General features: G+C 42.1%; 1 protein-coding gene across 5 annotated transcripts in view; it reads right to left on the bottom strand.

Annotated features, from left to right (window-relative positions):
* STK39 (serine/threonine kinase 39) overlaps positions 1 to 16,964 on the bottom strand; it is a 180,347-nt gene that overhangs the window by 98,123 nt on the left and 65,260 nt on the right. For all 5 annotated transcript variants that reach the window (XM_039495666.1, XM_039495668.1, XM_039495665.1 and 2 more), the window contains exons 9-10: positions 13,573 to 13,621; positions 13,403 to 13,468 (exon numbers count right to left, since the gene is read on the bottom strand). In XM_039495666.1, the coding sequence (XP_039351600.1) occupies positions 13,403 to 13,468; positions 13,573 to 13,621 (115 nt within the window). The remainder of the gene's footprint in view (positions 1 to 13,402; positions 13,469 to 13,572; positions 13,622 to 16,964) is intronic.

The raw sequence follows: 16,964 nt of genomic DNA, 5'->3' as shown, positions 1-16,964 counted from the left end.
ACAACAAAGCACTTCACAGCCAATAGCTTTACAAACATTAAAGTACCGCAGAAGAGGTTCGTGATTCCCCCTAGTAAACAAGGAAATGTTGAATCATGATATTAATGGTATGACTAAGGAACCTTTGTAGGTAATATTAGTACCAACAAGAGATTGCCATTGGTCCCCTTTGTTTTCTCCACAAATGACTGTCCAGCTTTCCCGCCTTTTCCTTTCTAAGGTCTTTCCTCAATCCACCCTCTTACTCTGTCCCCAACTCGTCTTCTCACAAAAATAATCCTTCTTTGAGCAATCCAAGTTCAGACTTGAGGCTCCATGTTACGCCACCTTGCATAGCTTGCATGTAACAAGAACGAAATGTTTCCCACAATATTTGTAATGCATGCTTTGTTTACGAAAGCAGAATTAAGCCAAATGTGTTTATACTCAACCTAAACAAGCTTAGGGATCCAAAAATCTGATCTTGTTTTCTGTTACTGTCATGTTATTTGAAGTGTGCACCAATAGTAATTCAGTACTGATTTTATTTTTTCAAATAATATTTCTCCAATTGTTAGTTCCACTACATAAAATTCCATTGTTGTGATTTTTAAAAACAGTAAGTCATCCACATCTCTCCAATTCATAGTGTTTCATTGAAATATTTCATCTTTTAGGCACAAATGTGCAGCTGTATAGAAGAGGAATTGGAAGTTTAAGTCCTTAGGGTAGTGGAGATTGAATGCTTCTCTGAAAAAAAGACAGCCTGAACACAGGAATCCCAAACAAGTTATTCATATGGCACCCCCTAATGGCTAATTCAGACATGAGACCAGAGCCATTCATTTGTTTTTCCACAGCTCAAAGTAAAGTACTACAGCCCAGCAGTTAAAGGCAGGAGTGGAAAGAAACCAAATTAAAGCGGTAACTAATTGCTGAAACAGATAATTCAGCCGAAGATGTACAGACCTAGATGTACTAGCTTTAGAGATCCATTTCCTAGCCACTCATATGGATAATCAGAGTGAAGGCGAATCACTATCAAAGATTTTTATTTGAAAAGTAATTGGAAATTTATGTTAAAATTTTTTGGATTCCCTTCACCATGTGTTACCCTTCAGAGTATGCCTAAGTGACCAACCAACCACTTTCTCAGACAATATATAATGATGGAAGTTGAATGCTTTCCACTTCTGCACAATTGCTTTCTAAGGCCCTGATCCTAGCAGAATACAAGTATAATTCTGGCACCAATTAAGTTAATGATACAACCCCCACTGACTTCAATAGGGCCCTACAAGATAAAGTGCTTACTACAGTAAGTATTACAACTGACCACAAGCACTATGCCCAGTCACGTGTCACTTAGGATCAGACCCTAAAAAATAAGGGCTAGGATGATAATTGAATGCAATCTTAACTATAACTTCCACTAACATAAAAAGTTACACTAAAGCTCAAAAGGTTAGAGAATGCTGCATTAGGGGGTCACACTTGAATTCCTCCCTTTGCTATTAAAATAGCAAAATGAAAGGTCTCTACTCCCTCTTGCATACATGACAAGAGTTCTCAAATTTGAGTTCAGCATCTCTACATGAATTTGATAAGGTTTGTCAAAGTTCATTCTTCAAATACTTTTTTTTATTTTTATAAGCCTATTCAAATGAAAGCTCTAGTACAATTTTGGATGCTGAAATCTGACATTTTCACAGTACCTGAAAATAAACATGGAGACTCAAACAGTTTGCATATTGAATGTGTTTGAATTAACTATCAAAAAGAAGCCTGTATTCTGATGAGTGCAATAGTGTTCAACACCCCAGAACCAAAGCTTTTTCTAACTTAATATTTTCTGTAACTATAAATTATTGCCATGTCAATGCAGAAGGCAGAATACACTTCATTCTTACTTTGCACTTAAATCAACGTAATACAAATATACTGCTGCCCTCTGCTGGGCATGTGATTACTAAACTATATGGTTAGAAATCCAAACCTTTTAAACCTCAGAGCTGTTTATTTGCTTTTTTGATTGGACTTCATATTCTATATGCATCTGTGCATGTACATTTTGAATACACCCAGCCCAGCAACTGTTTTCTTCCCAAGCCTCAGACAGAGCTTTCACCCACCCAATATTTACATACCCACTATTCCAGCATGTCCCAATTAGTCTTCTGCTTTTCTAGACACCTATTTTAAGGGCTTGTTCCCATCAACACCCAAAATGTTCAGCCCCATACTAGGTTTTTCTTGAGCCAGGAATATTTTTCAGTTATATCCATTCTTCCATAAATTCTACTTCTGGCTGTTTTATTCCCATAATGCCCAGTTCCACTTCCCTAGCAGTCCCCAGTAGCTCCTACAGCATCTCCGGCTGCACCAGTCAGTCTCAAGAAGTCAAGTTTTGTTTGTTTTTAAATAAAAATGGAGGGTTTTTTGCCTTCTTTTGGTTTCTGAGCCTTTAAGGTGTACTTGGGTAACCTTTCCAAGCTTCTCTACAACCGTGAGCATTAAAAACCTATTTCATTTGTTTTTATGTAAAAATCTCTGCTCTCATTATTACTTAACTCCAGAAGCTGGAGCTTTCAATTATTATATACATACATACACTCTGAGACTTGCAATAAAATAGTGAGTGCAGGCAACACTGCTTCTGATTCATCCTGCAAATTCAACTGCAATCCCTTCTGGAGCTAATCTACATTGCCTGAGCCTCTTGTCAGTTTAACAAAAAAAAAACAAAAACACAAAAAACACCACACAGACCACTTCTCATGCTTCCCAACCTCTTCATTTCCAAATGTTCGCACAGATTACTTACACAAACAAACACCACACCACACCACACACACACATTCTCCAGCAATTGTTTAATTTCAGGAACTGGGGTTGTAAAAGACGTCTTCAACTACCATAAGATTCATGTTAAAATTGAAGAAAAAAATAATCAAATCAGCAATAGTTAAGGATTAAAGTACATGTTTGTGTCAGTTTACATGCTCATCAGTTCTTTGTTTCAATCAGAAAGACTCAAATAACCTGGAGTCAGAGCTACTGCTAGAAACATCTAAACAAAACCATCAGCTCAACGCTGGCACTCAAGAGACACTCACTGTTTCACTGAAGTTAAGTTTGAAAAACATCACCTATAGGTTCTTATGACGAAGATAAACACGTAGGTGCTTTTAAATCTTGATGAACAGTATACAATGGCTGCCACTTAATTGCTGTAGGATATAAAGTCACTTGAACTTTAAGTGGACCATCTCCGGCACCAACATTGGTGGTGGGTAGTTTCAAAATTCTAGGGTTTGTTTATAAGATTGGTTTGATTCTGCAAGTTCAGGATTGGAGAGGACTCAGGCTCAATGCCCACAAGTGTTCCAAGGCTTCCATTGACAGTGTAAGTGCCATATTGGAAAAAAAAAAACCCTCACTGTTTTGGTTTCCACATATCTTATGACAGGAGTTTATTTCATACATGTCCCAAGGTCAGCATGGCTCACAGCAATCATCTTCCTAAAATTGCCAGGTCAGGACAAAGTTTATCAACTTTGAACTTGTGTTGCAGTGATCTCATTCAATTTCCATCCACTTGTTAATTCAGACACAACCAGAAGCTAATATTCTGGTTGCATGGATTTTTTTTTCTTTTAAAAGAATTTGTTTAGTAATAATGTTTGCTTTCAGTATTACGTTTGATAGCACCTTATAATGTATTTTTTTCCCTTTTAGCATAATGCAGTCAGTCTAGCCACAAAGGAATCAAGACTCTTTCCTTGGAGTTGTATTTTATTTAAACTGAGGATAAAATCCTACCCTCATTGAAGTACTGATATTGACTTCACTTCAGTGTGATCAGGATGAGGCCCCAAGTTCTACAGCGTACTTCTGCTCATAAACTGGATGCAGTTATATATATGGGAAATGCACGTTTCAGGTACAATACTAATAAGCCTGAAAAAAAATAAGGTGGAACCTATCTTAAAATAATAATCCATGGAAAGGACAAAAAAATTAGAACAAATAATCTTTAACTAAAGTCAGAATAGAAACCACATTCTTGCTTAAGACAAGAATTTCCTTATTGTGCCTATTTCTCCATTTAAACGGTCTTCCCCAGCCCTCAAGCCTCCTGACGCAGCAGTCCCCAGGATTTTAAAAAAGGAAAAGTAGTCTGGTAGCTGTAGCCTCATCCAACCCCCTACTCAGCTCTTATGTTTCAGAATGGATGGTTCCACTTTCCATCTTGTTTCTCTGAGCACTTGGTAGGCCTGCTCTGAACAGGGCAAGGTGTAGGAATATTAAAGAAGGTTTATATTAAACATGGTTTATATGAGAAATGATTTATTGATTTATTGTTAATTGATACTTTATAAAACTTAAGGTTTATGTTAGAAGTAAATTTGTGATTCCCAGCATTTAGCCTCTAACCTGCAAGCCACCAGCTGTGTCTGTGTGAAGCCTGCTCAAAGAGATACTTGGTATAAAACTTGTTAAGCTCAAAGAAATACTTTGTATAAAACTTGCTAAACATTAATTAACTCTAAGTAAGCCAAAACAGTAGCTGTTATAGTGTATAGACAGAGACCCCCACCCTCTGTAAGTTTTCATCTCACTTTATCTTTGCTTGTTAAAAGACAGGGAGTCTCACATTAATTGGTAACACCCCAAAAAGTAAAGAGACAGTGAAATAGATGCGATTAAGATAGAGAATGTATGTGAATGAATGGTTAGGGAGTCACCAGCCTGAAGAATTCAGTGTCGGCTGAAGAAGGTGTCAAGTGGGATCAACCAGATGACCCCCGGAGGGCAAACTGGAATCCACCCACCACACCTCAAAGGAAGGAAAAACAAAACATCTAACATGAAGCGAGACACCTGCTGATTGATTTAGCAACAGCAAAATGAAGCAACTCCTATGAACTAACATAGGGAAAAATCCCTATAAAACTGGACTCTAAAGAATAAGGACTTTGAGTCTATGGTTCTGCTGCCAGCCTCCAGGAGCATCAGATGCATCTGACACAGATTCGGCTCCATCCTCGTGACCAAGATACCAGTAACTTGGCATGAGCAACATCTAGGCTGGTAACTATAACATCTATACAGAACCTGAATGAATGATTGTGTGGATGAATATATATCTATATGTGTGTGTGTGTATAAGGAATAAGTAGTAATAGAAATAAGTAGGAAAACATTGTCTTTTGTTTTGTTATGGTATTTACAATAAATGTGGCATCTTTGCCTTATCCCTCTTAATAAGATCCTGCTGGTTTTTATTATATTGGTATAACAAAGGCGATCAACTCCCTATCCTACTGACTTCTTCACCACTGTAAAATCTGAAAAGATAAACTCCTGGGGCCCGTGGAGAAAGGGAGATGGCTGGGGTGGGAGGAATAGATGACCATCCAAAATCTGACCTTAGTGTTCACCCTTCCTCCGGTTACTATTTGAAAATGTTTCCTACCCTCAGGAAGAGGGCCAATGCCTAAAGATTCCTGTGTTCACCAATCCCTGGCTCTTAAGATGTCGCTTTATTTTCCACTGTGACCTCTAACAATACATTTGTGTTCTACATTACAAAATGCAACAGGACTTCAAGATACACAGTATTGTTATAAATGTATTTATATTGAGTTGGAATGCCAATAAGAAGTTTCCTAGTATTATGCTACTGCCAAGAAAATCAGTATTCATATATATTAAACTAAGTTGGGGGTGGGGGGGATAAGTCACACTCCTCTCACATGATCAAATGCAGAAAGTGTCTGGCTACCATTACTATGGCTGAAAGTCCCAGGAGGGAGGAGATGATTTCAAAATGCAAAGTTAACTCTGTAGAAAACACGTAATCTAGAATTAGTAAATTAACAAAAAAAAGGAGGCATATGATTGGGGAGTAGATATCTATTGAAAATCCCAATTTTGTAAGGTTACACTTGTTACAGCCTCACACACTTTCCCCAATCATTTAAGCTGCTGTTTAAATATGGTATCTTTAGGACTATACCAAACTGATGAGAATCAGGTTTAAAATAAAACCAAACTGATGCAGCACAGCAGCAGCGCAATAAAAAGAGAACCTTTTTCTCTTTACCTAATGTCAAGTGGAATAAGGCTGGAGTTTTGGGCAGCGAGGCAAACTAATCACACATATATCTTAGGCCTGGTCTACACTACGAGTTTAGGTCAAATTTACCAGCATTAAATCGAATTAGCCCTGCATCCGTCCACACAACGAAGCCATTTACTTCGACATAAAGAGCTCTTAAAAATTGATTTCTGTACTCCTCCCCAATGAGGGAAGTAGTGCTGAAATTGACATTGCCGGTTTGAATTAGGGTTAGTGTGGATGCAATTTGATGGTATTGGCCTCCGGGAGCTATCCCACAGTGCACCATTGTGACCGCTCTGCACAGCAATCTGAACTCGGATGCACTGGCCAGGTAGATAGGAAAAGCCCCGCAAACTTTTGAATTTCATTTCCTGTTTGCCCAGCATGGAGAGCTGATCAGCGCAGGTAACCATGCAGTCCAAGAACTGAGAGAGCTCCAGCATGGACCGTACGGGAGGTACTGGATCTGATTGCTGTATGCAGGGGCGGCTCCAGGCCCCGGCACGCCAAGCGTGTGCTTGGGGCGGCACGCTGCGGGGGATGCTCTGCAGGTCGCCGGGAGGGCGGCTCCGGTGGACCTCCCACAGGCACATCTGCGGGAGGTCCACCGGAGCCGCGGGACCGGCGACCGGCCCCCGCGGCGTGCTGCCATGCTTGGGCCGGCAAAATGGCTAGAGCCACCCCTGGCTGTATGGGGAGATGATTCCGTGCTAACAGAACTACATTCCAAAAGACAAAATGCCAAAACATTTGAAAAAAAAATCTCAAAGGGCATGATGGAGAGAGGCCACAATAGGGACTCACTACAGTGCTGCATGAAAAGTTAAGGAGCTCAGACAAGCCTACCAGAAAACCAAAGCAGCAAACGGACGCGCCGGGGCAGAGCCACAGACATGCCACTTCTACACTGAACTGAATGCAATTTTAGGGGTGGAGGGGGGCTGCCCCCACTACCCCACCCCGACCATGGATTCCAAGGAGTGGGTACTCTCAGCCATGCCTGAGGATTTTGCAGACGAGGAAGATGAGGACGACGACGACGACCTTGTGGAGAGCACGCAGCACATCGTTCTCCCCAACAGCCAGGATCTTTTCCTCAGCCTGACTGAAATAGCCTCCCAACCTTCCCAAGGCAGTACCCATGAAGCCAGAGAAGGGACCTCTGGTGAGTGTACCTTTGTAAATATAAAACATGGTTTAAAAGCAACCATTTTTTAATGATTAATTTGCCCTGAGGACTTGGGATGCATTTGTGGCCAGTAGAGCTACTGGAAAAGTCTGCTAACATGTCTGAGGATGGAGTGGAAATCCTCCAGGGACATCTCCATGAAGCTCTCCTGGAGGTACTCCAAAAGCTTTTGCAGGAGGTTTCTGGGCAGGGCAGCCTTATTCCGTCCTCCATGGTAGGACACTTTACGACGCCATGTTAGTAGCAAGTAATCTGATATCATTGCATGACAAAGCCTGGCAGCGCATGGTCCCGGTGTATGCTGGCATTCAAGCAACATCCATTCTTTATCTCACTATGTTATCCTCAGGAGAGCGATATCGTTCATGGTAACCTGGTTGAAATACGGGAATTTTAATTAAGGGGACATTCAGAGGTGGCTGTTCCTACTGGGCTGTTTGCCTGTGGCTGAAAAGAAATCCTCCCTGCAGTTAGCCAAGTGGTGGGGTGGGGGGAGAGGGCATTGGTGCTGAGCTGTTCGCATTTGGCTAGCAGGGATCTTCCCTGATACCAGCCACGCAGTGGGGGGAGGGGTAAAGCGATCATCCCAGAGAATTGGATGGGGCGGGGGTTAGTTTGGTTTCTGCTGCTGCATGTTAGCATGAAAACCGCAGCACTCAATGGGCTTTACTTGGTATGGGAAAGGAGGGCACTGCTTTTATGAAGGTTGCAGAACCATGGCTGCATGCAAGCCGAATTCTGTTGTCCGGCCCTGTGTCTGTGATCTAACACCAAAGCCGCAGGTACTCAATATTAAAATGCAAAATGCGACCTTGTACCAAAATCACATGTGCTATGTAATGTGAATAGTGTTGTTCACCGTGAAAGAATATACCCATTGTTCTATAAAATGTATCTTTTTAAATACTTATCTCCCTTTTTTCTCTCCTGCAGCTGCAAATTTTTCAAGCCTCCCTCCTCCGTCCCGAAGGTGATCTCAGATAAGGTGGAGGAAAAAAAAGATGCACGCAAGATGAAATGTTCTCTGAGCTCATGCAGTCGACCCGCCATGAAAGAGCTCATCTGAATGAGTGGAAGGACACAGTATCACAGTACAGGAAAGCGGCCAATGAACGTGAGGACAGGATGGACACTCGAGATGAGAGGCGGTGGCAGGAAGATCAGAGGAGGCAGGATGCAATGCTGGGGCTACTGCGGGATCAAATGGACATCCTCCGGCGTCTGGTGGAGCTTCAGGAATGGCAGCAGGATCGCAGAGTGCCGCTGCAGCCCATGTTTAACCGCCCTCCCCCCTCCCCAAAGTTCCATAGCCTCCTCACCCAGACGCCCAAGAACGCATGGAGGGGGGGAGGGAGGCTCCGTGCACCCTGCCACTCCACCCCAGTGGACAGCCCAAGCAACAGAAGGCTGTCATTCAACAAGTTTTGAAGTGGCCTTTTCCTCCCCTCCTCCCACACCCCACCCGGGCTACCTTGTCAGGTCTCTCCCTATTTTTATAATCAATTAATAAAGAATATGTGGCTTTTAAATGATAGTGACTTTATTTCCTTTGAAAGCAAGCTGTGATCGAAGAGGGGAGGGTGGGTGGCTTACAGGGAATGAGTCAAACAAGGGGGTGGGTTTTCATCACGGAGAAACAAACAGAACTGTCACACCGTAGCCTGGCCAGTCATGAAACTGGTTTTCAAAGCTTCTCTGATGCGCAGCGCACCCTGCTGTGCTCTTCTAATCGCCCTGCTGTCTGGCTGCGCGTAATCAGCGGCCAGGCGATTTGCCTCAACCTCCCACCCTACCGTAAACATCTCCCCCTTACTCTCACAGAGATTGTGGAGCACACAGCAAGGAGCACTAACAATGGGAATATTGGTTTGGCTGAGGTCTGAGCGAGTCAATGAACTGCGCCAGCGACCCTTTAAACATCCAAATGCACATTCTACCACCATTCTGCACTTGCTTAGCCTATAGTTGAACAGCTCCTGACTACTGTCCAGGCTGCCTGTGTATGGCATTAAGGGGTAGGCTGGGTCCCCAAGGATAACTATGGGGATGTTGTCATGCCTAACAGTTATTTTCTGGTCTGGGAAGTAAATCTCTTCCTGCAGCCATTTAAACAGACTAGTGTTCCTGAAGACGCGACCGTCATGAACCCTTCCCGGCCATACCACATTGATGTTCGTGAAACGTCCCTTGTGATCCACCAGTGCTTGCAGCACCATTGTAAAGTACCCCTTGCGGTTTATGTACTGGCTGCCCTGGTGCTCCGGTGCCAAGATAGGGATATGAGTTCCATTTATCGCCCCACCACAGTTAGGGAATCCCATTGCAGCAAAGCCATCTACTATGACCTGCACAATTCCCAGAGTCACTACCTTTTGTAGCAGCAGCTCAGTGACTGCTTTGGCTACTTGCATCACAGCAGCCCCCACAGTAGATTTACCCACTCCAGTTGATTCCTGACTGACTGGTAGCTCTCTGGCATTGCAAGCTTCCATAGGGCTATCGCCACTCGCTTCTCAACTGTGAGGGCTGCTCTCATCTTGGTATTCCGGCGCTTCAGGGCAGGGGAAAGCAAGTCACAAAGTTCCATGAAAGTGCCCTTACGCATGCAAAAGTTTCGCAGCCACTGGGAATCGTTCCACACCTGCAACACTATGCGGTCCCACCAGTCTCTGCTTGTTTCCTGGGCCCAGAATCAGCGTTCCGCGGCATGAACCTGCCCCATTAACACCATGATCTCCAAAGCACTGGGGCCTGCGGTTTGAGAGAATTCTGTGTCCATGTCCTCATCACTCTTGTCGCCGTGCTGTCGTCGCCTCCTCCTCGCCTGGTTTTGCAGGTTCTGGTTCAGCAAAAACTGCACAATAATGCATAAAGTGTTTACAATGTTCTTGACTGCTGTGTTGAGCTGAGCAGGCTCCATGCTTGCCGTGGTATGGCATCTGCACTGAAAAAAGGCGCGAAACGATTGTCTGCCGTTGCTCTGACGGAGGGAGGGGTGACTGACGACATGGCTTACAGGGAATTAAATTCCACCAAGGCAGAGGCTTTGCATCAAGGAGAAACACAAACAACTGTCACACAGAATGGCCCCCTCAAGGATTGAACTCAAAAGCCTGGGTTTAGCAAGCTGTTGATTTCACGGAGGGAGGGGGGAGAAAATGAATACAAAACAAATCTGGTCTATTTCTTGTTTTGATCCACTCCATCTATCTTTTACATCTTAGGCTGGCAGCAGACGGTGCAATATGACTGCTAGCCATCGTCATCTCCAGGGTGCTTAGCAGAAGATGCTGCATTAAGATTGCAAGCCAGCATCATCTCCTGGCTACTTGCCAGAAGATGCTGCATTATGACTGCTAGCCCTCAACATCTCTTGGGCGCTCGGCAGAAAATGGGAAGTGACCTGGCTGAGTCACTCCCATCTCTGTATGACGATGATGGCTTTCAGTCCTAATGCACAATCTGCTGAAAAAAGGCAATGAGCTGCTGCTGTGTGGCAATGCAGTCCCATGTCTCCCAGCACCCAGGAGACTTACAGTGATGGTCAGCTGTGCGGGCTCCATGCTTGCCATGGTATGGCATCTGCACAGGTAACTCAGGAAAAAAAGGCACAAAATGGTTGTCTGCCGTTGCTTTCATGGAGGAAGGGAGAGTGGGGCCTGATAACATGTACCCAGAACCACCCATGACAATGTTTTTTGCCCCATCATGCATTGAGCTCTCAACCCAGAATTCCAATGGGCGGCAGAGACTGTGGGAACTATGGGATAGCTACCCACAGTGCAACACTCAAGTCTAGCCTCAGTACTATGGACGCACACCACCGAATTAACGTGCTTAGTGTGGCCACATGCACTCTACTTTATATAATCTGTTGCCAAAATGCGAATTCTGTAAAATTGGAGTAATCCTGTAGTGTAGACATACCCTTAGATGCAACAGAAATGACATTACTATACCTGTACTAGCAGGATTGGCATGGATGTCAATTACAGGCTGTTAACACCAAATACCATATTAAAATATAATTTAAAAGTACTGATGACCCCAATTGCCTTCCCCACCTTCACAACAAATGGGTTCTTTGAAAAGTGATTTCTGACTGACATTTCACATGTTGCATAAGTTTAGTTGCTCAAGTTCTATTTATAAAATATTTTATCAATTCAATATTGAAAGATTTATATTTTATAGCATTTTAAAATAGCAGCCAACTGAAAACTATAAGTGAATTAAAGCTTAAATTTCCAATGAATATTAATTATTGAGGCTTTTAAAAAAACTTTTAAATCATTTAATGTCTTCACTAGCTGAAAACTTAACAGTTTTCAGTTTATACTGCAGTTGGCAGATGTTTACTCTATTGGCATTTTTAGTACACGATGGCATTTACAGCTCTCTCAAGACTGTCCTTTTTCTTCGCAGTCCTCAGGGGGTGGGGGAAGTGCTGGGGTTTATCCTGAATCTGAGAGCAGAGGTGCCCAAATTGTGGTCTCAGGAGTACTTGATGGTGGTCCACGGAAAGATAGCATTGTGCTGGCTTCTCATTTCCAAATGAAAAGTTACGTTAGGAAAAAAGTATTAAATGTAACTTTATCTAATAATGAGAATTTGCTGCAGCTGATTCAGATATTATGGGATTATGAATGAGAAGGGAGGCTGGTCTGCATGGTCAGGAGACAAACTATTTAAAATGTGGTCCATGCTATAAAGGTTTAGAAACCGGTCTTCGAAGCGGTGGCTGCAGTGGTGCTGCTGTTGCCCAGGTGAGTGGAAGCATCACAATACTGCTGGCAGGTTGAGCCTGCTCAGGGGCGAGTGCCCCTCTCCCCACCTCACAAGAAGGAACAAAAGGGGGAAAAAACCCTGGGCCTGCACACAGCTGTCCGAGTCCTCAGCCTGCACTGCTAGGTAGCAGATGCTCCAGCTGCTTGGCCTGATCGCGGAGATGGGGTGTCTGAGCAAACCACTGCTGGCCTGCTGGTACCTGCAGACAGGGCAGCTTTTCCAGTGAGCAGGGCTGAACCCATCATCACTTCCTGCAGGCCCCAACTTCCATGGGGGCAAAAATCCCACTGATCCTCTGAGCATGGAACACCTCACCTGAGCCTGCAGGTAGTAACCCCAGTGCTGTGCCCATAGCTCCCTGAGCACAATTAATACCCTACAATTGTCAGAGTTGGGTCAGGTCTGGAAACAATTCTATGCTCTCAGGCTCAGGAATGACTGCAGTGTAGTCAGGTTTGGGTCTGGCTTTAAAAAAAAAAGTTAGACCCGAGAAGACCTCTATGTCCCAGCACTGCCCTTTATTTATTGGGGAACAAACAAACAAACAAAAAAAAAGATCAAGAGCGAGTAGCTTCCAGTATATATTTTTGAGTTCATTGAAAAATGTCTTTTCTGAACTCTAGAGGCTTCTAGAATAGTTATATTAAAAAAAAAACCCTCATTCTTGCAAATTACATTGGGTCAATAGCCACAAGACTCCTGAAGAAAGTTCCCACCTTAGCCCTTTGAAATCTCAGCACATGGCTCAACAAGGGCTCAGTCTGTTGTGCCAGAGAAGAGAACAAGTATTCCTCTCTGGAAGTGCCCTGCTGCCAGCTTCTTCCTAACCAAACAACTTTTACTGACGTCTTTGTGGCTTATAATAATTATATGGAAATGCATACTAACCAGGTAATCCTTTGTAAATATTGTTTGTTGAGCTCTTAACACTATTTTATGTCCGGAATTTATTACTTCATTTCCTCTGTCTGTGGCTCTATATGCTCACCATTTTCTGCACCTCCTAATAACAACTAAGAATTTTCCTGCTTTTATAGCTTTCTAACTAAAAATGTAAAGAATAAATCTCTCTCTCTTCCCCCCACCCCCCATCTTGGCAAGGCACATTAAGGAAGGAAGTCAAAATGACCTAAGACTTTTTTGGAGAAAGCTCAACCTCAAAAGCCAGTCAATTTAAACAGTCACCATCTGCGAGGGGGTTAGCAAGAGAATTGCTACATTCTGACAGTTAAAAATCATCAACATACTGAGTTCCCCCCGCCATACTGGTCTCTGGACAATATCCTATTGGCTAGAGAAAAAAGTGTGAAGAATCTTACCTTTTTTGCTCTTTGTGCTATATCAGGTGTTCTAGTCAGAAGCTTTTCTATCAGGTATTCTCTATTCTGAAAAACCAACATTTAGACAGTTAAACCCAATACAAGGGAAACAGGAGATTCACATAGATTGCAAGACAGAGCAGATTTACATGTAGGGTTAAGTATTTTACCTTGGCTTTCTGGAAGAATTTGCATTTTAAAAGTTCCGCTGCTGTGGGCCTGAAAGATCAATAATAAATTAGAACAGAAACAAAGATCCCTCCTAATGAATACTGTACAGGACATTCATGAAATGACATGATACTTTTGAATTACTGCTGAATGAACAGCAATGTTAGCTGCAAAATTAATTTTAAAATCCATAAAGATATACATATTCATTCACTATACACATTGTGAGATGAGGTTCCTAGATGGTGAAAGCACTGGATATAATCAATATCTTGTCCTTGATTGGCCATTTTTTTTCCCTTTAAAATGAATTTAGTGTTTGTGAATTAAAAAGCCAAGACTTACAACCTCCATTTACCCATTAAAAAGACAATGCATGCTTCCCTAGATGACCCTGCCCATGTGCCTAAACAATGCTCCAGACACAGGAGTAGTCAATTATTTTTTGTCAAGGTCCAAATTTCTTGTCAAGGTCCAGACTTCAGAGAAAATAATAAAAAACAACAACAGCCATAATAAATAAAAAGATTTTGGAGTCTGTTCAAAAGTGTCTGGTGGCCCAGATTTGGCCCGTGGTCCACCTATTGACTACCCCTGCTCAAGAACAATCAGCTTATACAGATGAAAGGATAATTTAAAATTTTCCCAATAGTGAGGTAAGTGCCAATTGCCATTTATTTCAGTGATATGAAGACCTGTTATCTGTTTGGCGCTCTTCCTCCCAGACCCCCCTGAATTTATACTTTTGAAGTTTGCAGCAGTTGAAATCAATAACAATCTGGTTGCAAGGTTGTGTTTACCCTAATGATATGCTATATTTCTGAATGAGGAGGAGCAACATTCGCCCACTTTTGCCTAGAGGTACAGCAGAGGACCTATGAATATACTTGTCTGACGGTCAAGCAGAGCTGGTCAGAAATTGAAAATTTCTCCATAGAAAATTTCAACTGAAAGACATGAAATATTTGGTTTTTAATTTGTGCTGAAACAAACAACCCCCCCCCCAAAAAAAACAAACAAACAAGAACCTACAAACACTGATTTGAAAATGCTGCTGTGGTGCCCCAGGAGAGTTGTATTTCAAGTACCTGATGTTCCTTTTCTTCATTATAGACTGGGCTCAGTTTCCCATGATGCACCACTGTCCCCTTCTTGATGAAGGGAGGTGGTACATCATGGGAATCCCTGGCCAGGGTGCATTATAGGAGATGTATTCTAGCTGGGAAGCATGGCCTATAGAAGGGACTGGGGATATGAGGGCACCAAACCACAAATCCCATGAGCACCGTGGTGGCATATCTGAATCAGAGTATTTTGGTCTTTGGGCATTCAGTTTTTTCCAATGGAGGGAAGGAAAGAAAAATTCTAACTTTGCACAAAAAACAGACACTTTTTCACAAATTAATGTTTAATTTTCAATGGAAGAGTAGACTTTCAACAGAAAAATAAGTTCTGTCATCCCTACTGCAGAGGATAAAGAGGACTGAACGGAAACCAAAACAAAGACCAATTAACGCCTCACTGCATTTGTCTATGAGTGGTTAAAATGTAAGAAGAACCTACAGTAATTCAGGAAGGAGGTCACAAGGGCTTGTCTCCACACAGAAGTTACACAGGTTTAAGAAAAGATGTGATTATAACCCAATGTAGATGGAGTGTCCAAACAAAGTTGTAAATTCTATGTTGATTAAAAGCTTGCCTAGCTTGTTAATTTGCCACTCTTATTTGATGCGGTATAAGGTTTGGGAGAGAAAGGGAAGAAGAGACCAGGAAGAAAGATATTATTTAACTAAGCCCAGTTCACATGCTCCACACATGGTGTAGAGAGAGAGCGAGCGCGCTCCTGCCATCAAGGAGAATATTATCCAATTTAGAGATAGACAACAAAGTTTTATAGACCATTTTTCACATCCAGTATATCCACAGCACTTGGATATGTGAATAGGTGACATACCTAGAAGCTTCCTTTTCAAAATGGGCAAACTAATGGAAGCTTTAAAAGAAAAAAATGAAAGATCCATTGTAGTGAGATCTAACAGCAGGAAGCCAGGCGTGGGCACTAGCACTGTAGTTTAGTTTTACACTAAAAAAGCAGAAAGTCACCAGGAATGTTAATACCCTGATGGTCACACACTGGTATGCTTAATGCAGAACAGCTAACCCTGGGAACTGCACTGCGAGGAATCAAGTGTGTGCAGCAGATTCTACCACATATCGAGAGACAGGGAAAACTACTGCAACTGCTAACTTGCTAGGGACAATCATATTTATGCACCAGTTTAATCGTGCCCCGAAAAGATTTGGCTATTTCTACAATAATTTGTAACCATAATAAAAGTTGTTTTTTTCCAGAACATGTTTTAATCTAAAGAAAACACTAAAATGTATTTAAGCAGTCTGCAAGTTGTAGGACTATGCTTAAAGCATAACCAGACTCTGGGGACTTAAAGTTAATGAGACAGACTATAAAGATCTGGGGAATTTCAAGATACTACACAAATGATCCCCTGAGCCAAGAGGACGAATTCTGAGGGGTTCTGGGAAGTTAAAAAAGGTCTCTTGTTTGCACTTATTATTTCTTAACTATTCTTGATCTGTCTATTATCTCTGCTCTCAGTTCCTAAGCCTTATTATTCTGACCATATTTACCCTGATTTACAGCAGGCTAAGTCTGACTCGCAACCATATTACTCTAATTTTACACTATTGTAACACCACTAAAAACTCAAATTACACCATGAAAATAAGATAAGAGAGCAGTGAGTCAGGTAACTCAGACAAGGAGAATTGTTTTGTACCACTAGCACTGTAACTTCTAAAACAGATAAGTGATTTATTAAATACACTACGAAAACATGTTAATTACAGAATGTGCCTCCCATAGAGTCCAAGCAAGAGAAACATACAAAATGGGTTTACATAGAAATAATTATCAAAAGGATGATGGGAGACATCATTGTGGGACTTTACCAACAGTTTTGGAACAAAGTGTAATTATCTGGAGTATTTCAGTCACAAAAATAGAGCAGAAATGTATGATTCAGAATAAAACAGAAGAAAGAGGGAATATCTAATTTTCAAGTTAGCTCAGAGCCATTCAGTTGTTTACACTATTTATCTCCAACATAAAAAACACCTTAACCCTCTCGAGATAGTATTGTCACACAGCACAAGTGACAATGTAGAGTTAGAAATAAGCTCATCTCAGGAAAAAAAGAAAGAAGGCAAACAGCATTTTCTGGTTTAGGCTCAAGCAGACAGTATGTTCAGACAGTAAAAGCTCAGCTTGATCAGCATGGTCATAATCTTTAACATGGGCTTGCAAGAAGGTTTTTTTTTGTTTTGTTTCAAATTAGAGACTATAAGCTCTTCAGGGTAGGGACCATGGTTT

Source organism: Mauremys reevesii, linkage group 11 (genome assembly GCF_016161935.1).
Source record: "Mauremys reevesii isolate NIE-2019 linkage group 11, ASM1616193v1, whole genome shotgun sequence".
NCBI lineage: Eukaryota > Metazoa > Chordata > Testudines > Geoemydidae > Mauremys > Mauremys reevesii.
This window is presented reverse-complemented; position numbering and strand designations above follow the sequence as displayed.